General features: G+C 38.3%; 1 protein-coding gene across 3 annotated transcripts; it reads left to right on the top strand.

Annotated features, from left to right (window-relative positions):
- Window positions 1-1,358: 1,358 nt before the first annotated feature.
- Window positions 1,359-16,993, top strand: DTWD1 (DTW domain containing 1). 3 transcript variants are annotated; one of them, XR_007778461.1, is made up of 6 exons: window positions 1,359-1,594; window positions 3,733-4,011; window positions 5,106-5,249; window positions 6,098-6,371; window positions 10,198-10,569; window positions 10,662-16,993. XR_007778461.1 is itself a non-coding variant. In XM_050978651.1 (5 exons), the coding sequence occupies exons 1-5, from the start codon at window positions 1,424-1,426 to the stop codon at window positions 10,425-10,427; spliced, it is 1,098 nt and encodes a 365-aa protein (XP_050834608.1). In that variant the 5' UTR covers window positions 1,359-1,423; the 3' UTR covers window positions 10,428-16,993. The 3 variants fall into 3 exon arrangements, 2 of the variants coding, with proteins under 2 accessions (XP_050834608.1, XP_050834610.1); XM_050978651.1 differs by having other exon boundaries at window positions 10,198-16,993; XM_050978653.1 differs by lacking the exon at window positions 1,359-1,594 and adding an exon at window positions 1,801-2,317 and having other exon boundaries at window positions 10,198-16,993.
- Window positions 16,994-23,748: the final 6,755 nt, after the last annotated feature.

Genomic DNA, 23,748 nt, shown 5'->3' with positions numbered 1-23,748 from the left:
TCCGGGTAAAATGGTTAAGTAACACCAACTTTAAAATGTAAAAAATTCAATACTTTGTTTTGATATTATCCTAAATTTAAGTGCTTCCATTTGTATGTCAGGTTCCTCCTCCTAGATATCTACCATTAAAAAAAAATATTTTGTAACTAAATGCTTCACATCTTTCAAGCATTTTTTGTTTCTTTGTTCCAGTGTGGGAAAAAGTTCTGGTTCAAAGCTCAAAAGAGCCAATTTTCTGGTTTAAAAGATTTGAGCAAATTAATACTTGCAAATAATGTAGGCAGGTCAAAAGGAATGTCCTACTTCTTCTAAAAAGAACGTCATTCTGACAAATCACTGGTAACCACATTATACTGAATTCTTCAACAAACCAGAAAGGCATATGTAGTCAAAGATCTCCCTAGCAGTCCTACTAGTGTAAGAGAAGAGAGAAAGGTAAAATCAGAACCAACTATTCCCCCGTTCATCCTCATCAGAACCTTCTGCCTCAGGTTCAGGACTTTCTCTTATGTTAGTAATGGCATGGCCTGATCAAATCTCAAACAAAGCTTGATTCAGGATCATCACTCAAGCAAGGCTCCAGCCAAAGAAAATTGTTGTACAGCACACAGGCATTTTCCTCCATGGTGTAAGAAAGTTAAGAGCAGAGAGTCTGCTCTCTTAAAGGTGTGCCATTTCTACAAAGCTCTTTTGCAGTGCCCAAGAGTTTTGGAAATACAACCTACACTCAAACTCAATTCTCAATATTTACATTCCTAATACACAAAATACTACTTCCTTAGATGTTAAGAAACATACTAAATACATGAAAGATTCATAAAGGCACAGAATCACAAAGACAGAACTTCCATTTCCATCTCACTACCTCTGCAATATTATACTGTTATTATTCATGCACTTCTAAAATGCACACTGAAGAAAAAATTACAAATCTGCCACTATTCTCACGTATTAAGTATTTTGTTTACAAGCTGGAAGCTCTGTGAAGGTTGCAGATTAGCCGAAATTCACCCTAAAGGCTGAATACTGGGTAAATGCTACAATGGAGCAGCATCCTCAACCAGGCCAAGGAATCCCACAGAAGAGATCCCATATTCCCTTTAGAGAGAGCAGAGAGGAATGCGGCAGCATAATTCCTCCAGCCAATAAATATGCTCTAAGGATACTACTGGGTGCGGGGGAAAATACAGTGTTAAAAAAAAAAAAAATTCTGATCTATCTTTCCTGGAGTTCGGATGGAAGTCAAAACCTCAGCGGCTTTCAAGAGGTGCCGCCTCACGGAGAGGGCAGGACTGGGCAGCGGACGCAGAGCAAGAAACACCTGGCGTGGGCCCAGCTGGGAACGGCGGGATTCTCCCCCCTGCCCAAGTAGCTGGAAGTGGTTTCTGGCCACTTTTTTGTGACCCAAAGCTGGGAACAGCCCATGCGAGGAGTGAGGCGCCCACAGCAAACCAAACCCCTCAGGCAGAGGCGGCCCGCGGGACCCGCGCTCAGCCCCGGGCTGTTTCCGTTCCCCGCCTCCCCGCGGCGGCCGAGCCCGGCACTTTCGTTCCGGTGTCTGCGAGGGCCGCGCGGGAGCCGCGCCGGGCGGCGGGTGAGGAGCGGGTGGTGCGGGGGGGCCGGAGCCGGGCGAGGAGCGGCTGAGGAGCTCCCGCCCCAGCGCGGCGGTGGCGGCAGGAGAGAGGAGGCAGCGCGGCTCGGGAGCGCCGAGGGGCCGCGCTGTGCCTGGGGCGGGCTCAGGCGGCCCGCGGTCGGAAGCGGCTTTGCGCCCACGGGGGCCGCGGTGCGCTGCGGCGGCGGGACGGGGCCGTTCAGACACGCCCGAGCGGCCGAACCGCGCTGTCGTTCGGGGGCAGAGGCAGCGGCCCAGGGCTGTGCCCGCCGAGCGCCCTGCGCTGTCCGCCCGCAGAAGCGGCGAGCGCTGCACTCCGAGCCGGCCCCGGTGGGCTGATAGCGGCGAGCAGCGGCACGGAGGGGGGCTGTGGCACCCCATGAGCTGTACGCAGCCCCCCGAGATGCACCGGCCGACGTGCTGAGTTGCTCTAGAATTGCGGCTGGAGTGTGGAGGGTACCCTCCACCGGCAGCGATTTTGCAGGGGTTTGGAGATGAGGTGCAGATGGAGTTGTTGTTTAGTCTTAAAAATATCTGTCTGAAAGGAGATTTGGATCTTAAAATTCTAGTCTGTCGTTTTCTGAAGTGTACTGTAGGTATAGTGCTGCAGCGTGGGCACAGCTGTTATTTTGAGGCCACAGCGTATCCCTTGTCAGCATGGATAACAAAAGTGCTTCAGGGTGTCACCGTTGAGCGCCACAGAGTGTAAGACATTACACTGAAAAAGAATCAGTTTGCAGGCTGGGAATGCATGTCCAATTCCAGGGCCTCTCGGCCTCTGCTTCTTGAGGAAACTTGATAATAGCACAGGTTACTCTGAGATGTAAAGTATACTGGCTTTATTTGAAAGCAAATTGCACTAGAAAATTTGTATGCATATTAGATTTTGTGTTTATTTGAGTGGACTTCCCTGACCTTTCAAAAGTTAGACCTTGGCAGAGGCAGAGTTCGGGGAAGGTAGCGTGGCATGGGTGAGTGTTTGATTTTACCAGAAAATAACAATTTTTTCTGGGATTGATTTTAATTTGGTGTTGGAAACTTAGCTTAGTTTTTTTGGTTTTGTTACTTTCCAATTACATTACACTTGATTTTATTTAAGCGCTTCATTTTGGATTACATTTCAGGACTTACTGTTTGTTTGTTTTTGTTAAACATGACTTTGCTACATGATTTCATAAGTGTGATCCTTGACATGAAAAAAGTAAGTCTTAATTAGCTGAAAGTAAATTCTGAGAATAACTTCTTTCATTGCATGTGATGCAGCACAAAGTGCCAAAGGCAGTTTATAACTACTGCAGGCTGTGCAGGCTCCTGGCTGGGGGTTGCTTTGGGGATGAGAGAGCACCCCGAGGGATCAGTGAGAGGGGGCTGTGACAGCACAGCAGCGCTAATTCTGTCTGCCCCGGGGGGGGCACATGGTCATGTTTCTCATGCCTTGCTACGTGGTGAGAATTCCGTGCCAGCTGCAGAGCGTGAGACAGCAGCTCTCCTGAAGAAAGCCTGACAAAAATCCATCAGTGGTACTAAATAAACACAAAGTTGTGGAAATCCAGACTGGGTCAGCGCTTACTATATGCAACATGGGGCACCAAAGCCCTCTTCTAGTTGTTACTTTGCAGCCTCAGGCTCTTCTCCTGGAGAATTTCTTCTGTTTCACAAAGTTCTGTCCAAGAGGAATTTCATTCAGGTTATTTGGTTGGCCCACACACAATAAATTTTAGGATAGAGATCTAAATAAGCACAATAAACTTTTGTCTTACAAATTTCTATCCTGTAGGCATATAATTCCTTGTCAGTAGTCATGTTGGAGACTAATGGAATTGCTCATCCAGGTAAACACTGTTTACCAGTGTTTTCATAAACTTTTAGGCACAGATCTTAACAACAGAGAAATAATAGACTTCTGCAGGACTTAAATGAGTGGATAGTGAATGCGCATGTGTGCATTAAGGATGCAGATCTCAAGTTCTTTCCAGCTGTTTATCCCATGCTCTCCCTGAAATCTCTTGAATCAGATGATTTTATTATTCTTTCTGTTGTAGGAAATACCTTCTTTAATGAGATGGTTTTATTAAGTGGGATAATATAAATGTTCTTTAACAACATTTTGTCTGTTTCAGCTAACCATGTCTTTAAATTCATCTACACTATTAAATGAAGAGAAGGCTCAAGGAGCACAAAGAAATACTGAGGGTTTGGAAAGCCTACTGCAGACTCCATCATCGATTCAAGATAATCCACTTCAACAATTACAGTTAGCATCCCAGGAAGTACTGGAAAAGGCAAAAAAGAGTGGGAGATCAAAATGCCCCCGATGCAATAGTTCAAGGATGTTTTATTGTTATACATGCTTTGTTCCTGTTGAAACTGTCCCTACCAAAGAAATTCCAACTGTGAAAGTTAGTATTGCTTAATGATTTTTTATAATATCTTTGGGGTTTTAGTTACTGTGGACAGAGAATAGTCTGTCTGCAGCCATTTCTTTTTCTGACTCATTATTTACAGACATTCATTTTGAACACAGCTATAAGTATGAATAAACTACAGTTAGATAAAATTACTGTTCTTACTTGAGGAATTACATGTACAAACACTGAAAATGTTCCAATCCTCACATAAACATTTATTTATCTTCTAGATGGGAATATAGGCTGAAGTCACTCAGCTTCTCATGCAACTATGTTTCCACTTAGTTGCTGAAAGTTTCTTTACGGTGCTCTTGCACATTCTTCAGTTTCTAATAACTCTGGCCAGAAAATGTTATATTGTGAACAAAAATTTGTCCAAAACCAAGGGTGAATTTTACATAAAATGTGACCTAAAAGCATTCCTATCTGTCATGGTTCTATAATTCAGATAACTGCTGTGAAAATATAAATAGTGTAATGCCTTTCAGCTGAGTTACTTGGGGAAACTATCAGAGAGGACTGAGATATTTTGCAAAATCAGTTAGGATCTAAGATGCATTTTGAAGACAGTAGAGTTTGAAATCATCATAAAAATCTGTGGAATTACTTTTGAAATTTGACCTAAAATTTCAATATACTTCAGTAAACTGAGGTATATTTTCATTGAAAGAGTCATTTTCACAGTTGGGTGAATACCTGATAGAGATAAGTATTCATATTTAGAACCATTATATTGCTCAAATTAAGAGCACATCCAGCTTACCTTATTGATTCTATTTCTGGAGATTTTACCACACTACTGCTGGTAGCATTCCAAAGTGCATCACTGCTTACCTAGCTATTTGCATAAATTGTAGTAGGGGCTTCTTCTAACTTGTCTCTAGTTTAGTTCTAAACCTATTAAAAAAAAAAAATCACATACATTTTAATTACACACCCATAGGAATTTCTTCCAAATTTTGAATAAGTTCTTGTTTGTTTCTAATAGATAAGTTTCTAAGTAAGTTCTAATAAGTTCTTGTAAGGTTCTAATAGATGTTTGTAAATATGATGATAAACACTGCTTTTTTCTTCTTTTACTGTAGTTACCTTTGAAGATTGACATTATTAAACACCCAAACGAACTCGATGGCAAAAGCACTGCTGTGCATGCTAAGCTCCTGGCACCTGATGATGTTACAATTTATAAATACCCGTGCATTCCAGAGTATGAAGAGAAGAGACACGAAGTAAGAGATTCTCTAGAGATAGCCAGGCTTTATGCTGGGGAGGTGCAGCTTCCTGCTGCAGTGGTAGTGCCCTGCAGGGAGGAAACCACTGTTCCATTAGTGCAGTCCATCCTGTGCTCTCTCAAAGATTAGCTCTGGAAACACACAGTTCTGGACTGTAACCTTTTCTCCAAAGCTGAGAAAGTCTGCAGCGCTATTTAACCACCTTGCATTTTCTATGTTCATCTCCTCACATAATGGAGAATTGGATTTACTGTGTATCTGAAGAAATATTTTGCCTATAAGTGAAAGTATTCAACTTGGAGCAAGTTAAACAGCAGTTGAATGTTGTGCTCATATTAGTAGCCGCAATAGTAAAACCTCCTAAAAATTTTTAACATTCACTTTGACAGAGGAAAACAACTAAAATTGAAGTCTTGTCTGTCATAGCATAGAGCACCAAAAAAGTGAGTTATGAATTTGGGTGTATATGTTCATTTAAATGGTAAGCTATCCTTTTTGGCCCTCCTGCCCCATATACTGCAGTGATAAGTGACGTTTGAACTTCCTCATGGCTGACACCAGTGTCTTGGCTGAAAAACCTTTTTATACAGAAGTGTTAGAGTTGGTAGTAGAGGCATGGAAGTAACATTAATTAAAAATCTCTGTTAAAGATCTCAATTCATTAACATGTTTTTAGCACGGATTTAACACTGTGTTGGACAATATAATATTTTTAAAGTTACTGTTTCATCTTGTTCTAATTTAAATGTTTATGGACAGGGTAGAAAATGTCTGTTTAATATAACAATTCCTGTTGGTTTATTAGATTTTATTGACACTCAGATCTCTTTGTTTTCTTCATTCAGATAGCACTTATATTTCCTGGCCCCAATTCAGTTTCAGTAAGAGATATTGCTTTCCATCTCCAAAAGTACACCAAGAAAGGTGTCTGTTCTAGTGACGATGACTGTTCCAGAGAGCCAGTTCTTAAACAAGCAAAAATAGAACCTGAAGCAGAAAAAAATCCAAATGAATGCATCTCAAGCAGCAGGAGTGAAGGCACCGGACTGAAGAAAATAATATTTATTGACAGTACCTGGAATCAGACTAACAAGATAATAACTGATGAACGACTTCAAGGTAAAAAAGTACAAGTTGATACTGAGACATTATTGCTGCAGAAATGACTAAGGGACATATGTCTATAACAGACCTGAGCACAATTTAAGCTTGTTTGTAACCCTATCTCTGAGTGTATATATGAAGGATTCAGCAGCCTGTTCCAGGGCTGTAAAATACTTCCTGAACAGACTCCATTACTTTTCATGTCATATAATTTATTTTGCATAAAGATAATACTAGTACTAAGAAAGCATTGACATTTATTTGTCTCACTTCTCTATTGGAGCAAATTTCCTCAGTCTCAGAGAATGGGAGCTGTCATGTTAGACAGTAGAACAGTAGTTAGAATGGCCTCTGAAGGAAGCCAGGAAGATTTTTTTTCCAGGTGGCTGCCTGCTTTCCAGAGACCCACAGGACCATTTGTATACGTGTTTGTGGCAAACAGGCCCCAAGAAGGTAAATAAGGGATTTAGGAGGTTCAGCACAGGTTTGTCATGACTTGGGTTCTCTTACTCCTCAAGTTGTTAATGGACATTTCCATGATCTCACTGCTCCAGATAAAAAAGGAATGGCTGCTTGCCCTCCACACCCTTCCAACTCTGAGAGCAGAAATTGGTAATTCTGCAAAAAGTTTTTGTCTTAGGTTCTTTACAAGAAGTTTACATTTAAGCATTCTAATTAAAACCACAAAAGACAAAACAATTTAGCAATAGCATTCAATTTCCTTTGAGATGAATAGAAGTTTGAATATACTTTCATTAGTGCAAAAAGTGCACTTAGCTGGGAGGCGGGTTGTCAAGTTTATATGCAATATACATATATATACATGCACATATACACTACTAGTGCTTCACACTGGATCCTACAAGGAATTTCACAGACTTTCTTGCATAGAAGATGGATGTTGCCTTGCTGTCTAGTCAGTTTATTAAAGAATCCCACATGTTATTATGATGTATTGGCTAATTAAAATCCTGTTATAAGTATTTAGTTTAACACAAAACATACTCTATCAGCTACATTGAAGTATTACTGTAAAGATTAGAGGAATTGCATGTTGCATGTTAATGTAAGGCATTTGAAACTTATTTTAAGAGGACAAATTCAAGGAAAATAACAGGCAGCCAGGGGAACCGAAAATTTCCGTGGAAGCCTATGCATATATTAGTCAAAAAGTCTTAACTGGTGTTACTTTGTAGCTCTTGAATAGTTTCCAGTTTCCTCATGACAATGCTGATTTGGTGTACTACTCTCTGGTTTCTAGAACCAATCTCAGTTCCAGCTGTTTTCCAGCTGTTCTGCAGCTCCCTGGGTTCCTGAGTTTCAGGATTGCTGTGAGGTTTAATAATGTCATGCAAGTCAGTTTCTACTATGGGAGAATTTTACCCATCCTCATATTGGGTGTAACAGTGTGCACAGCCTGTGCACGTATTGCTTTCCTTAGTGCTTGCCATAAAGAACATAAATTGCATTAATACCCCTTTTAGAGATTGCAGTTTTCACTTCCAAGATGAATGGGGCAGAGTTTCCTTAGGCATAAACTGATGACATTTTTATGTTGTACATACATGAAAAATAGAGAACTGTTTTCATTTTTCAGTTCAATTGCAAATGAAGTCATCATCCTACAAAATATCCATCATATGTTAAAGTTCAAAAAGGAATGTTCATAATTCCAAATAAAAAGTAATTGCCATACTTATTAAGTTACAAGAAATATTGAATGAAAACATTAATGAAGCCAAGAAAATGTAAAGAAAAGCCTTGTATTTTGTAGGCTTATATTTATATAGACAGTAAATCTAGTAAATTGTGCTGCAAGAGAAAGCAAATGAGTACATCAGTCTTAAAATAAGCTGAGAGATCTTGGACAAAAAATAGTTCTATATCTTGGAAAAGTGTTAACATATCTTTAGAAAACAAAACTAAATCAGTTAAAGACAAGAAATACGTGAGAGTTGGTAATGTCTAGGATTGACTACTTCATTAAAAGTGATCCCTAGATCAGAAAACAAACAGTTGAATCTAATGTTAATGATGACTTTCTGACCTGAGTGATGGAGCTTATTGGCAACATCACCAGGATTGTTAAAGAAACTGATTGCTTTGGGTTTTTTTCTCTGTAAGTTTGAACTGCTTTTTATCAGCCAAATATTTTATTAGCTTATTCATTAGCAGTGTGGGGTTTCATATGAACGGTGAGTATTTGTTAGCAAACATTGCCTTTGGCTGTACACAGATCCAGTACAGATGAAACGTGCTCAGTAACTTTGATCCTTAACCCCCTCCGGTTTTGGTTTGTTTTTTTTTTATGAAGGGTCCTAAAGTCTTTTGTTTGAAAGTAACTGATACTGCAGTTGTGGTAAGCTCAGTAGTGTCCGAGGTCCTGCCTTCAGTGAACTTTTGTTTGTATTCAAACCACAGCTACGTAGGAGTTTAATGTTGGAAGAATCATCCCTGAGATTTACTTCACTGCTTTTAGGGTGAAAGCAATGTGGATTTGATGGAAGTTTTCATTTTGGTTAGGCCTGAGAATTCAAGTGTTGAAAACCCTTGAGAGCAACAAGCTTCATGCAGTTTCCTACTGCTATTTTAAGTTTCACGTGTGTAGGATTATTAGAGGTAATAATTAGACTGTGTATGATATTTTGAGGTTTTGGTTCTGAAATCTCAATAATAACATTTAAATTCAAGGACAGACTTTCCTGTCCAGGTTTTTTTTTTAAATGCTGTAATTCAGATTTCTTCTACAATGCAGGATACCACACTTTACTAACTGCAAAACAAACAACTAAATCCCTCTTGCAATTACACTGGAAAGAATTAAACAGTTTGTAGGCTAAAAGTGTACAATTACAAGTGCTGGGCTCTAGCCTGGATTTGGACCTTTCTGAAACTTCACTGTCTATAACTTCCAAGCAATTCTTAGGCTATACTGGTTTTTGCACTTTTACCTGTGTTAAATTATCCCATGAGACAGAGTATCAGATTGTGATAGAAAAAGATAACTTTACAGTCTGCTTCTGATATTGTTGACAGGTGTGTACCCTGTTCTTCATGATCCAAGTGCCCATCCTGTTTACAAAGTGATAACACATTGAGTTGGTTTCAGTTTTGAATAGTTTGTGCATCTTAGGAAACATAAAAACTAAGATACCTGTTTAAAATTCATCCGAATAATAGAATAGTTACAGAGACTACAAGTAGATTAAAGATTATTTTTGAGTCATACAGACACCAAATTCTCTCTTTCGTCTTAAGTGGGAATGCTTTTAGTATCTAGTAAAGTTAATTACAAGATGCTGTCATACTTACTCCTGAGTAATTTCAGTGACATTTCAGTTACTTAACAAGCATAAATTAAAAGTTCTTGGCTCTTGCAAATAGTCCTCACTTCAGCAACACTAACAGTCTAAGGGATTCTGTTTTACACTTGGAAAGTATTAACTTGGCAAAAGATGAAATAATTTTCTGAACATTGATGAGTCTTGGCAGGTGTGGGTTTCACTCTTGCCGTGTGAAGCCACTCTGCAGTTTACTGAGGGCTGTGTGGCTGTTTGAATGAAAGGATAACTTGTAATTAACTGCAGATTTGAAGATTATAACCAAGGATTTACAGCACTTCATCAAATTCCAAAGTGGTCCAAAAAGGATGATAAAATTATTGTCTCAGTTTTACAGATGAAAAGTGTAGGTACAGGAAGAAAAATTATTTTCATGCAGGCATTGAGCAGGTTAGCAGCAAAGTCAGAAAACAAAACTAAAGTCTTGGTGCTAAAGTCTTGGGTGACATTCTGGCCACAATTCACATTGACTAATCTAGGTCATCTTTTTTCCTTGACAGGGTTACTGCAAATTGAGTTGAAGACAAGGAAAACTTGCTTTTGGCGTCATCAGAAGGGAAAACCAGATACATACCTTTCCACAATAGAAGCAATTTATTATTTCCTTGTGGACTATCATCAGGAGATTTTGAAGGAGAGCTACAAAGGACAATATGATAATCTGCTTTTTTTCTTTTCATTTATGTATACATTGATTAAAGATGCCAAGTGTTGTTCAGGAAAAGAGTAAGCTGTCTGGTGGTGCACGACACTACTTTTTTTTACTAATAATAAACTGCACAAACATAACTAGGATTTTTTTTTTTTTTTGGAAATAGACTGTACTCTAAATAATGTCCAGAAGTGAGCTGCAGACCTCCTGCACGCTTGAGGTTGTAGAACTGCTCACATGAGCACTCTTTTTAGAGTTACTTATTTGAAAACAGTTACATTTTCCTAAATATTGCTGTACTTCAATCTACAGGCCTGATGTGCTCAGTGTGATGAGCACATTTCCTGAGATGGCAATGGAGGACCTGACCCCTGTTCCCATAAGGAGTGATCTCTTTTAACTGTAAGAAGGAATTAGCATGCTGGCTTTTCATTGTTACTAATACTTATGTCAGATGTTTTCTTTGTGGTTTACACAGCACTACTGATTTTGCCTTCGTGGCATCAAAGGCTTACTGAATGAGCAGATGGGGTTTAGTTGCCAGGGAGAGGGGCAGCAATAGAGAATGAAGGAGCACATTAATTGAATATGAATTACATACTTTCAAGTTTAATTCGGAAAACTCTTCTAGTATTAAAAAAGTGGTCTCTTTAAACACTGTTATACAATGTATGATTTCTGTAGTACCATTCATGTACTCTTATATTTGGATTATTCTCAACTTCTTGGGTAATTTTAGACTTCTTCAAACAAATTTAGTTACGTGTTTATTACTGTTATATATTATCATTATTTGGGGGAGCACTAACCTAACAAATGTCACTATGGCATTTTGTAGGCACCAGAAATGGTGGTTCTGACCACAATATTTCTGACAAGGCTTCCTTAAACTAGGAAGGCTGTGAATATGCTTTGTTTTTCCTTTTGCAGTGATGGGGCAGATTAGAGACTTTGTGCTGATGGGACTATTGTCATAGCTGTAGTGCTGCTGTCAGAGTCATCATGTGTGAATGTAGTTTTGCCAAGCTACACCAGCACAGCCAGTGCTGGAAGAGGTAATAGACCTGAGCTTTAGAGCAGAGGTATATGAATGTATTTTAGATCATACATTGATAAAAGTTATATTCCTAAGGTAGAAAAAATGTTTCATAAGAGGTATAAGATGGATAAACATTTCTAAATATTCTTAGAAATGTATTACTTAAGACAAAATATATCTTGTCAAAGTGACAGACTGAAAAATTACAATAGATTATTTTTTAAACAAAACATCCAAGCTTTTGTTTTCACTTGTAGCATACTCTCTAGGAGGACACTCACACACCCTGGTGAACATAGAAATAATGTCTTGGAAAATATTTTTTATACTTACACAGCAGTCCATACAGGCTCAAATAGCTGGTTTGTACTGCATTTTTAATAGTGCAAAAACCCTGCATTTCAAGGTGAAATCTTAGTATTGCTTCAAACACAAGATACAAATACACTCTCTTACATCATACCTCATATTGGTGCACAAGCACATATAAAAATGCATTTCAGTGGACAACAAAAATATATCCCCATTTGCAGAACAAAATGCTGGTTATGTTATGAAATTATGAAATGTGCATGAACTATAACAGCACCACAGGAAACACAGGCTTGAAGGCAGAATGAGAAAGATAATTTTTATATCTACCTATATATTGAGTTCATGTGCCAAGCAATGAGAAAAATCAGCAGTCATGTCTCAGTGCTATTGAAACAACACTACCTACTCATTTGGTTCTTATTGCTATTGAGAAGATATTTTGGCTTTTTAACATAATTAATGTTATTTCCTTTGGTATGAATTTTGATAGTCTTTTGACATTTCCATCTGTTCTTGTATTTCTTAAACAAAGATTGTTATAATTTTTTTTTTTTTTAAATCACAGAAGTATAATAGCTCGAGAAGGAAACTTTCACCCACTTTAAACAAACAAAAATAAAATTAACCCACTGACCTAATGTTTTACAAGAACCAGAGAGAAAAATCTGGGGGGAGATGGGGAGTTACTTCCAAGACACATTTCCCTGAAAACATGTTTTTTATTTAAGAAGCAGAGGTCAGATAAAAGCTTGTATAAGCTGTTCTTCGTTACTTTTGGAAAATAGTTCATAAGGTGAAAAACTGTTTCCAAATTTAAGTTTTGTGTATTTCACTTTATTTGAACAGTGGGAATTAATAACCTTTTCCAAAAGAAAATTAGTTTTACTTCTCAGAAATTAATGTACAGAAAGGATTTTACTTCTGGCAAACTGTGTCCAGGAACTGGGTTCAGATTCTTTTTCTTCCAGTGCAACCTCAGTGTAATGCAAGAGTCATTTGTTACACCAAGGGACAGAGGCACACCTAATATCTGTAATTCTTTACCATCTGTTGCTGTTCCTCTGATAACCTTTTATGGGGGCAGGAAGGAGGTTTTTGTCACTTCTGCTGCAAATCTGTCCTGTCTGAGCAGCAGATGTAGTTGCCCTTTCTCTCATATATATAAAAATATTTACATCCTCTATTTAATTTTGATGTTGTTATAAGAAGCCAGACCAAGTCATACATCTCACACTGAAAGCATCTTAGTACAACTGATACATTTCCCCAGCTTTGAGACTAAAGAAAAATTTTGCTCCACTAAATGAAAGCAATCACGTGGTTAATCCTTTCAAGTGCAATTAGCAGCACTGACCTCCCTGTTCTTTAAATTGAGGGTCATGGGGAGGTAAAGGCCAGTTCTGGGCCTTTTCTTTCATATCAGAATACCCCTTCACTATCTCTTCTGTTTCCAAAAACATCAGAGACCAAGAGAGAAAAACAGGCTTCTGCTTCCATTAGCAGTAACTTAAACAGCCATAAGTTAAAGGGGGAGGAAAAGGAAGAGCAGCTCTATCTCCTCTCACAACAGGAGACATCTGGCCTCCTGTGGGGAGGCCCCAGATAACAAAGAACCTGTCAGTGCAAACCTCCACGATGTGTTCAGAGAACCGTTTTACCTGCAGTCTGGCTCATTCATTTCCTGCCACTGAAGTCATCTGCTTCTGCTTATTGTGGGTATTTTTGTTCTTTGTTTGGCCAGGAGCATGAAGTGGCTGCATTTCAGCATGCCTGTAAGCTTGGTCAGAGGGAGTATTTAATCCTTTTCTCAAAATGAATAAGAGATGGAGCTGCTGCAAAAAACAATTCCTTTCCTGGAAGGTAGCAGAAATGTCATCCAAGCCGAGGTTGAATAAAGGGTCATGACGGAGCATGGGGTAAAGATACATTGAGATTGCAAAGAGATGCCAACTTGGAATCTACAGCACAACCTCCCAAAGTACTTGTAATCTTACCTGATTTAAATCCTTTGCTACTGCTTCTTGCAGTCTTAGAGTCCATCTGGTTTTCCACATAGTGTTCTTCAGGCTTAACTACAGCATGATACAAGGATCTGTTCTTACCTTGCCCTTGCAGTGTGTTTCAGTACTTTGCCTAAATGCTCTAAAACTCAGTCTACATAAATGATAGTGGTTATAGCATGCTTGTACCAAAGTATAATGTGATATGAAAATCCATCCTACCTACCTCTACCTTCAAAAGTGCCAAAAGAAGATAGGAGGGAGGGAAAGTTCCCATTAGTTTCCCATCATGTACTATAACACAGTTAATACACTCCCAGGTGCCATTAACTTGTGTCTCAGAATATTCTGCCTTTAACAAAAGTTATTGGCAATTGCAGCACATTTCCAACAGGAAAGCTTTCTCACTAAGATCAAAATGTGTGGCAGTTAAACTCTTGATCTACTGATACCAGAATATGAGGTCAACTACTAAGGTACTGAAGGATTCAATGTAATTCCTAAACTGTTATTCCTTGTCTTGAGGGACACCATTTTAGTAAAATTCTAATTCATTAAGAATGTTAATTGTGACTGATCAAACTTAGTAATACCAACATTAAAAGGAAGTGTTTATATGAAAACTCTACCACATTCTTCCTGTTTGCTTGTTGGGAAAGACAACATGTAGCTGCCATTTTACGGATTCAGAAGAGAAATGAGATACTGTTGAATTTAGAAAGTAGTCTGTCGCATAAAACTACTCTTAGAGATGTGATTTCTTCACCCTATCTGCCAGAAATAAAATAAAATAATTCTGAAGTTCCAGAGTAAGAGGTGGGAACTAGTTCTCTAATGCAAAACAGACAGCAGACTATATTTTCACCTCATGGAAAGTGGAAATTTTTGTCTAGCTTTAGCAATACTGGTGCGGTTGCCACATGATTTTACTGCTGACTTCTCAGACCACTGGTGTTGCAATAGGATGTTTAGAAACATACCACAGAAGAGTGAACAGAAGAGAATGTGCTCCACCAATATACCCCAGACTGACTCCTGCTCCTTTTCTGATCCTGTGCACTGTGCTTCCCTTACTTGTAAAAGTAATTTCTGCCTCTGAATAAAGTGTCTATCCATGAAACTGGGCCCATAAGCCAGTTAAACTGGCATGAAATCTAAAAGCTTTAGTACAATTTCTGAAATTATTTGCTTTGGAGATGGATACTAGTGAACTGAAGAGAATCAAACTCCTTTAGTTTTAAAAAAGCATCCTTTTGTCTTTTCTACCGAAGAACAATACTTTGGATTCCTGCAAAAGAAGCTTTTTCAAGCTGAAACTCAGCCTTCATTTAATTTCCTAATGTTAAATAAAAATTCTATATTTCAAGAACATCATAATGTTTTATTCCTTTCAGAAATTATTTTTGAGTTTTCAGTTTCATGACTAAATTGTTTGCCAAATGCAGCATGAATTTCAGCTGATCTGAAACTGCATTTTCTAGTGATTAGTCAATGCAGCTGAAACATGCAGTATAGTTTTTCTGTTTGCAGGTTTTCTTTAGGCAGAATTAATGCTACAGTCTTTTTTTTTTTTCATGTTTACAGCAGACAAGGAAGCAACTTGATACAGGTTCCATTGTCAGAAGCATCACATAACACACTTCAGTCTACTTGAGGCAGTTGTATCGTGTTCCTCTTTTAACCTCACATGTATCTGAGTGTGGTGACAGTATTGGCTTTGCTCTGCATACCTGACTTGGTTAAGAATACAAAAGTGCTTGCATTCTATTCTCTTGTGACTGTGTTGGCAAAAAAATATAACATAGAAAGCTTTACATCACCAAAAGCTTCCTCTTATCTTTGAATCTGACTTACTTTTTCTAGAAAACTGTTTTAAAACCAATGCCTGAAGCAGCTGCCAAGGAATTGGCCAAAAAAATTATAGCATCAAACTCCTGAATGCAGAATGCTCTCTAAGGTAGGCATGGCTGAGCTGATTTTGCTCTTTTTAAAAGAATTCATTGAAAAAAAAAGGAGTAAGAAACAACAGAAAAAAAAGCTTGAATTTTTTGAAGCCCATGAAAACTAACACAGTAGATTCAAACAATCAAGGTAACATGCAATATGGATGGTCTGATGGCAATGGCCAGGATCTGGTTTTCTAGGCCTCTGCAACGTTCTGCCCCTTCTATATAGGCAGTGGTCATTTTCAGCTGAACATGTGCCTATGTATATTCATCTTTGAGGCATTAATTTAGAAAATACATTTCTAGTTTATTTTTCTATATGTTGGCATTTTTCTTGTAAGAAATTAATATATCATAACTAACTCTGTACTAAACTCTGTCATTGTCTTTCAGTACCTTGTTTTGTTTTCCAAAGTTCCAGTATTGGCATGCTTCCGGTAACAGAATTGGGATCTTCCTGTGCTGCTGAGTTTACTGTGTCATTTGCACCAGTGACCAGAGCCAAGTCTGTATCTCAGACAAAAAGGAAATATATTACAAAATGTGTTATTATAAAAGGAAAAGCCACTGCTTCAAGTTATCAAGACAACACCAAAGCACATTAATCAAGCGTACAATAAATGATGACAGTTTGTTGTTTCATCTGAATGAAAAAATTAAATCCATCTGTTGGTGTTCAAACCTAGAATCCAATCTTGGCAGTTCCATGTGCTAATGAAAACTATTGAAAAAATTTCATGCATTCTCTATGCAAGATATCATAAAAATAAATACTCCTAAGACTTAAGAGGCAGTGTTACGCAAGGCTGTGGTGAGGTCACTAAACAGAGCCCATGTGTGGGATCTGAGGGTGACGTGCATTATGTTATACCACAGAGTATTTCAACACTGTTCACTTACAGGCCAAATCTCCAGTATCTGTTCTGATCAGCTCCTCAGTTCCGTGGTTCTGCATGCAAGAAGCACTCCATTTACACCCAATCCATTGTAGCACCACAATGAACTTTTAAATTATTCAAGAGATTCCACCAATTAAGATAGAACACAACTCTAAAAATTGCTTGTAATAGAACACAACTCTAAAAATTGCTTTTAATTGCTAAAACCTCTAACTATGCTGGTCATTAAATGTATATTTCTAGAGTAACACTATTGATAAAAATACGGGGTTTAGTTTAGAGCTTTAGCACCAGCAGTATCAAATAGATTTCCCTTGTCCTCCTCATGCTCATTGACTCCTTCAAAAACTCTTAATAGGCTTGTGAAATATCTACAGAAGTAGCATTTCTCTCTCTGCCCAACATACTTACCAATGTGCCTACCTTTTTTTTTTTCCAAAGTTGTTCACAGTTTGCCCAGTAAAGTCAAGCTTAACTGCCTGTACATTTGTTCAGTCTCCTAGAGTCTGTATTAAAATCAGTACCATGTTAGAGCTTCCATTTCTCTTGACTTTTCTAACTTACAGGGGTGGCTATGCTTCCCAGGAGCATGGCAACCTGAGAAAAATGGGAGAAGAATGTTTGGCTGTACCATTTCTCTGTCTTCTGCAAGAGTCCTCCAAGTGACTGAGCGGCATGAGCCAAAGGAATTTACTGTACTGTTACATGGAGAGCAACATGGTCTAGGGCAACCATAGGTCTACTTTGAGCATAGAAGGGAATAAAAGCAGTCTAATACAAAAGTGTCTGATTTCCCTGCTGTTTCAAGTTCTTAAGTCCATGGAAATGTAATGTCAATAAACTTACAGCATCGAATACATCAACACAAGCAGGTTATCCTCATTGACAGCAATGAAAATACACCTATTTCAGATGTTCATGAAACAGATAGATAATCTTGTCTTTCCAGTCTGAGTTTATAGGATAAACAGTGAGTCAAACATTTTAAGATTGTCAGCTGAAAGCATTTGACATTGAGCCTTCTAGAAACAGTAAATTCAAGATCTCACGGTACTAAACTTAGCTTGTGAATCTTCCTTTATTATCTACCCCTGAATAGTTGCTTAGATTAAAGTCATCTAGATTGACTCCCATCCATTAAAGCTGGGTCCAGCAGTGCAAAGCAGCTCTAAACCAGATAAAGAAGTGAAGAATTTTGTGAGGGAAATACAGTGTGCGCAAGGTGATACAAAGATCTGAAAAGGTGCTGTTTAAATGACCACATCCCCACCTGTCAGTGGCCTACATAGTCTCTAGTTTAATAGTTGACAGCCTCAGAAGGAAGTGAAAGGCAGAGGTACTATAGAGCCATCTTTGCCTTTTCTCCGAATGCTGCAGCTCATATGCATCTCCAGAGACATTATCACAGCTCTTACAGCCTTCTTTACTTATGCAGTGTTGAATATATTAGGAAATATTTGCCATCCTTACAAACTTAGGACTTACACCCAAAAAAAAAAAAAATCCAAAAGAGACCATTAAGTGAGTGAAAATTAAAACCACAAATCATTAACACCCTAAACATTGAAAATTTTATGTGCATATTTTTAACAATGCAGCATTCCACTTGGAATTCACAATTTTATTACAAGTAAAGCCCCCGACCCTTTTAAAAATAATTTCTTTAATCTTCAGGGGAAGAGTATATCAACATTTCTAAACATTTCTATTTTTATCAAAATTTCTAAGACTGAGTGTTTTCTGCTGGATTTTTTTCATGTGACTATACCAAATGAACTGCACTTAACATTACTTTCTACAGCAGCCTGCTTTGCTGGGGGAGGCACTTTGGCAATTCTCATCCTTTTTTTCCATATCCCTCTCCTCTCAGAGGCCCCTCATCGTGATGACCCATTCATTTGGCTACAGGCTGCGTGCAGCTGCCTCTGAAAGAAGCCAACTGTATTCTTGGGTCAGCTGGAGAAGTCAGCTTCATTCCAGCTGTAGGGATGTACAGCACCTCCAACGCCTGTGACTTAGGGCACAGAAGACCCAGGCTTCCCCTCGGGCTTCAGCAGAGGTGCAGAACATTTCAGCTGGCTACATAGCAGCTGCTCAATTGCTTCAGGCAATTCAGTGCACGAAAACCATTGTATTTGAGGATTTTCTGCTACGTATTTGGAACCATTGTCTTTTGTTCACACGCCTTTATAGGCATTTGTAATTTTTTATAATGAAAGAGGAACGATTAGCTGGCACATTTCAACTTAGTGGCTTATACTGTGCTGTAGATGGGATGCATGAAAACAGAATGTTTCCTGATTTCCATTAATATTTTCCATGTATATTTATGCTACAGAAATTAAACTGTCCTGAAATGCCATGACACAAGCTTTTTTGTTATTGTTGCGATATAAAATGGATGTTGGCCAAAGTTTGCCATTCTTAGAGAAATCTCAGACTGAGTAGCTGAGTACCCTGCCTAAATCTTGGCAGTACTGGGTTACCCATTTTTAGAAAAAGCACATTTGGGAGGGTTTTTTTAATGAGAACTAACACAATGAGGGAGGCCCAGTAAAGTAACGTCAGTGACCTCATCTCACATTTCCTTGTTATAAACCACTACTATTCAAAGGGTAAAAAACCAAAACCATTTAGGTTTGTGTCCAGTTCTTTGTATTTCCACTGTCCCCAGTCCTGCACTGAAGGCCTTCATTACTTTTAAAGATGAGGAAAACTTCAGAAGAGTTCACAGACATCAAGTGAATCATTATTGATTAAAGTCTAATCACAAAGAACAAGACTGACTTACATGGGAGGTGGAATACACATCAATTGCAAAACCTCAAAATTTCACGATATGACAAATTGTGTGAACTTGATGAAAGTCTTAGGGGCTTGATGAACCCTTTCGCCTTATGCTGTATTACAGAAGAATGAGCACTGTAGTACTATCAAGATGTAGGCTCTGAAGCTGACTAATAGTTGAAAAGGTCTGTATCTATGGGCAAAACCAAAAAAGGAACGACTGCTAACATCATATGAGATACAGATGACATATAAAGAAAGAAGAGGTATTTAACAATTTTAATATTTGGATTACAAGTGTGAATAGGATAGATGCAAAGGAAGCGGGAACAAGACTTTGACATGATTAATGTGAAGTGAACAGTGAAATATTCAATGTTACTCAAAAAGTGAGGTAGCTTGGAGAGCCTGTTGTGGAGTAATTTGAACAGCAAATATCTGAACTCTCACCCAGGGTAACGATAGAATCAGACTCCTTTATCTCTTCAATAACGTGGTCTAAGCCAGCGTCAGTGCACGTTCCAACAATTTTCATAGGTTTCCTTCCTGCTGTAGATGCTGTGCCATATCCACCCAAAACTGACATTTGGCAAAGATCAAGCCCAAATGTGAATATACTAAATGAGTATATTGGTCAAAACAACAGTTCCAAGTCCATTAAAAGAATCCCAAAATAAATAGTTCATTTGTTCATTTGCTGTAAGTTCCCATGTAGTTTGTTTGGGAAGTCAGACTGCATTATTTTTCAGCTCATTAAAGTTTACTTTAACAAGCTGTGAAGCTGATACAGAAATAGTTCAACAGTTTAATATTACACTGCTTTTTTTTTTTTTTTAAAGCCTCAGGATCCCACTTGGCATAACAATTACATTTCAAACAGATTTTCAGATATGCTTTGGAGAAAACTTTGTTTTTCAGACATTTTTAAATTATTTCTCTTTTCCTCCATAAACTACCTTAACATTTTTCCCTAGTGAAACAAAGATGTTCTTTGTTTAAATAACATTTCCCATCTTGCATGTTATGAAACAGCACATTTCGCACTTCCTCAAGGCCAGTTGCTGGGTGAGATCTTTCAGTGAAGGCCATTCAGTGTTTTATAAAATATTAACTTGCATGGCTGGTTTCACAAGTAAATCACATTGCTGTTGTTATTTTTCTAGTTGTTTTTAAAATTCAGTTGCCAGATATAGTGTACTAGGAACTGTTTACATACAGCAGGGCTAGAACTCGTGCAAAAATGTGCAAGTTCTCTTATGGCATAAGAACACCACTTCAGCCAGAAGGAATCTACTCTCTCAAGGCCACTGGTTGTACTCCATGCCAACATGTGAGTGCCAGTCATGACCCAGGGTGTGACCAGCCCGAACTGAAGTGATGGCACATTCACACTGTTCAGTGAAGGGACATGTCGAAATGCTTGAGCTTTGGGTAAAGGAGCTACTAAAAAGCAGGGTAAAAATGAGGAAGAGCTCCACTAGCACATAGTTGGCTGGGTATCTCTACAGTGTTATACATCATGCAACCCAGACATACTTTGATTTCTTTGCTGTCATTGGCATTTTAGGAGGTTTTTTGCCAAATTTTAATTCTAGAAAACCCACCAGACATATCTATCCAGTTGTCATAAATTCATTAGTTATACTACCAATATGAGCAAAATTCTGTCACAGAGCCAGTCCAATCATCCAATCTCCTGCAACATCTTATTTGTAAAAGTTTCCTAAGTAAATGCCTTTGTCTTTTTTCACACAGAAAAGAGGACAAGCTAGTGGAATTTCCTTACCACACACACAATGCACAACAAGATGGCTCCATCCAGAGGAGCCAATCAAGACATCCACAATTGTCAAGACTGGTGTCAAAAAACCTTCTATACACAAGGCTCAGCCAGAGTGACTGTTTGATATTTGAGTAACAGGCATAGCTGCTCCACCTACAGCTGTCAGCCCCTGCAATCTAGTATGCACCACATAAGGGAAATAAAAATTGAACTAATATTTCAAGAAATGATATCATTCCTAAAATATTTACTAAGTGAAATAAAAGCAAATAAAAGTTCATTTAATCACCCAGTTAGCACCAGATTGTTACCTATGACCTCTATTGGGTTTGGTCATGTAAGCAAATATGCCTTCAGAATTTTTGCTCAAAGATTTTACAGGCATAATAGGAGCTGAAATAATTTGTTACTTTGCGGGACAAGACCCTTACTCACTTATTTCTTTCCAAAACCAGTCCCGAGTTAAAGCAATGGCTAGGATTACATATACATCTGACTAGATAAACATCCACAGCTTATTTTAGAGCGTTGCTGCTGGCTAGAAAGTTTTGGATCTCTGCAGTGTGGTTAGTGGGATCCTACGAGGTCTTGCAGCCTTTTTAAGGAATTTCTATAGGGCTAGATAAACATTCTGCAGAATGCTTCGTTGATTCCTCATAGTTTATGCCAATTTTTTCCGTTGACATGCAAGACTCCCTTGTGGAGAGTACTCAGCAAGTGCTGGATGTGCATGCAAAAAATGTGCATTTGCAATGAAACAGTTCAAGTATTGCCCTCTGGGGACCAGAATTGAAAAGAATCCTGTAACACCAAGAGAGGGTACTAATTCAGGGGTGCAGCTTGGACCCAATGCAAAAATTGATGATACTAGCCATGGATGCTACCAGCAAGGCAGCTAGTGGTGCCCAAAGAAGAAATGGTGCCAAATTCAGCACCCCTGGAAGGAAGCGTGGCTGCTCTAATGCTGTATTGCCTTTAGCACTAAAATATTTTTCATGCTAAGGCACTAGAAATTAAGACAAGGTACAGTACAGAATAAAAATACCAAAAATATTGGTCTTCTTGGTAATTAGTTAAGCTGAAGAAAAGATCCACCAATTTCAGATAGAAGACAAAAATTTAAGACTTTTTTTGAGGGAATTCTCAGAAATGGAAATACTCCAGCTCATTTTCTTGTCTGTGACTCCTTCTATCAGCCTTGTTAATTATGAGAAAACAAAAGCAGTTTGATATGATTTCTTTGTAATATCAAATGAGACATCAGTTACACAAAACGTGAAGTTTGAATAGCAGTATAACTTCACAGTAGGAAATAATTGCTACTTTCTACAATTCCTCTAGCCAACAATTGTTCACATGAGTCTCTTAGGAATAAAGCTCTATGGAATCTAAGTCAGATTCTCAGTTAAACAAACACTGTTCAGCAAATCTAGAAAAAAAAAGCCTTGAGACCAACATCAGCATCTCTCCTAATCAACACAAATCTCTTGTATTCCAGTCCTACCAAATTTGTTAAGCTAAATTGTATAAGACTGCTTCCCTTATAAAGGGCCTTAGATAATTATGCCCTGGCTCCTCCTAGGAGCCAGCTGGATTTTGAGGAAAAGAGAAAAGGGCCTCTAGTGAACTGTATTCTAAATGTCATATGACAGACTACAGTAGAGTACCCAGCAATTTTACAAGAGTCACTAAAGAAGCACTGAAACTACACCCCAATACAGTGGCCAGATATGCCACAATCTTGAGAACACTGGCAGAAGGGTGAATGTTCAATTCCACACTTGTCAGTTCATGTAAGAGTTGCCGCTGCCAAACCAACCAGACTGTGAAATGCAGCTACAGGCTGAGGAAGGTCAGAGATTTCAATTCATTTTGCAATGGTAAGACCTGCAAAATTAAATTATTTAGATCCAAAACAAAATATTACATTGTGTTTCATACTCCAAACATAAACAGACCATTGAGCAAGAAAGGACTGTTTACTTATGTTGTTTTCCTCTTCATACAATGAATTAGAAATATAATAGTTATAGGAAATTTTAACCTAATTTAAGTCTTTTCCAAAAATACATTGCTAGAACATTTTGGGATGACAGCTTGTAAGAAACAGAGCCAGAACAGCTCCTTTGAAGCCACTGTTTCTCATGGATGGGAGAGAGTTGTGTGGATGTACCCGCCAGAGTTTCCAAACACATTTTTGCCTACAGAGAATCAAGGCAGGCAAAACAGCTCTGGATGCTTTAGAAGACTGTCACAATCTAACTGACAAACTGGTAGACTAGTGCCTTCCCCTCTTCTCTCTTACCAAGTTTCAGGCTCAACTTTTGAGAATTTCTATTGGCCTCCATAGTATTGGATACAAAATCCTCCTTAACAAATCAGCATTAAAACTAGCTTAAAATTTTCAAATGTTTCTTTTCCCATAAATTTATTTTAATTTAGATCAACTGAGGCAGCTGGCAAAGTCAAAAGAAGAAAATTGTTTCATGTAAGAAACCAAATGGGAAGTTCCAAAAACATCCAACTAGATTATTGCTTTTTTAAACACCAATTTTTCATTGGTGAACAATTAATAATCTTTGATTTCAACAAAACTAACTTTTTACCAGCAATTAAGATCTTTTGCCCCT

This window comes from Serinus canaria, chromosome 10 (assembly GCF_022539315.1).
Source record: "Serinus canaria isolate serCan28SL12 chromosome 10, serCan2020, whole genome shotgun sequence".
Lineage (NCBI taxonomy): Eukaryota > Metazoa > Chordata > Aves > Passeriformes > Fringillidae > Serinus > Serinus canaria.
Note: the sequence above shows the minus strand (reverse complement) of the source record. Positions and strands in the feature narration are given on the sequence as shown.

What these genes read in the sequence shown, in the direction of transcription:
- DTWD1 (XM_050978651.1), top strand. Translation starts at nt 1,424, where the DNA reads ATGCGAGGAGTGAGGCGCCCACAGCAAACCAAACCCCTCAGGCAGAGG. An exon ending in GGAGCCGCGCCGGGCGGCGG is followed by an intron (nt 1,595 to 3,732) that starts GTGAGGAGCGGG and finishes TGTCTGTTTCAG; the next exon opens with CTAACCATGTCTTTAAATTC. An exon ending in AACTGATGAACGACTTCAAG is followed by an intron (nt 6,372 to 10,197) that starts GTAAAAAAGTAC and finishes TTTCCTTGACAG; the next exon opens with GGTTACTGCAAATTGAGTTG.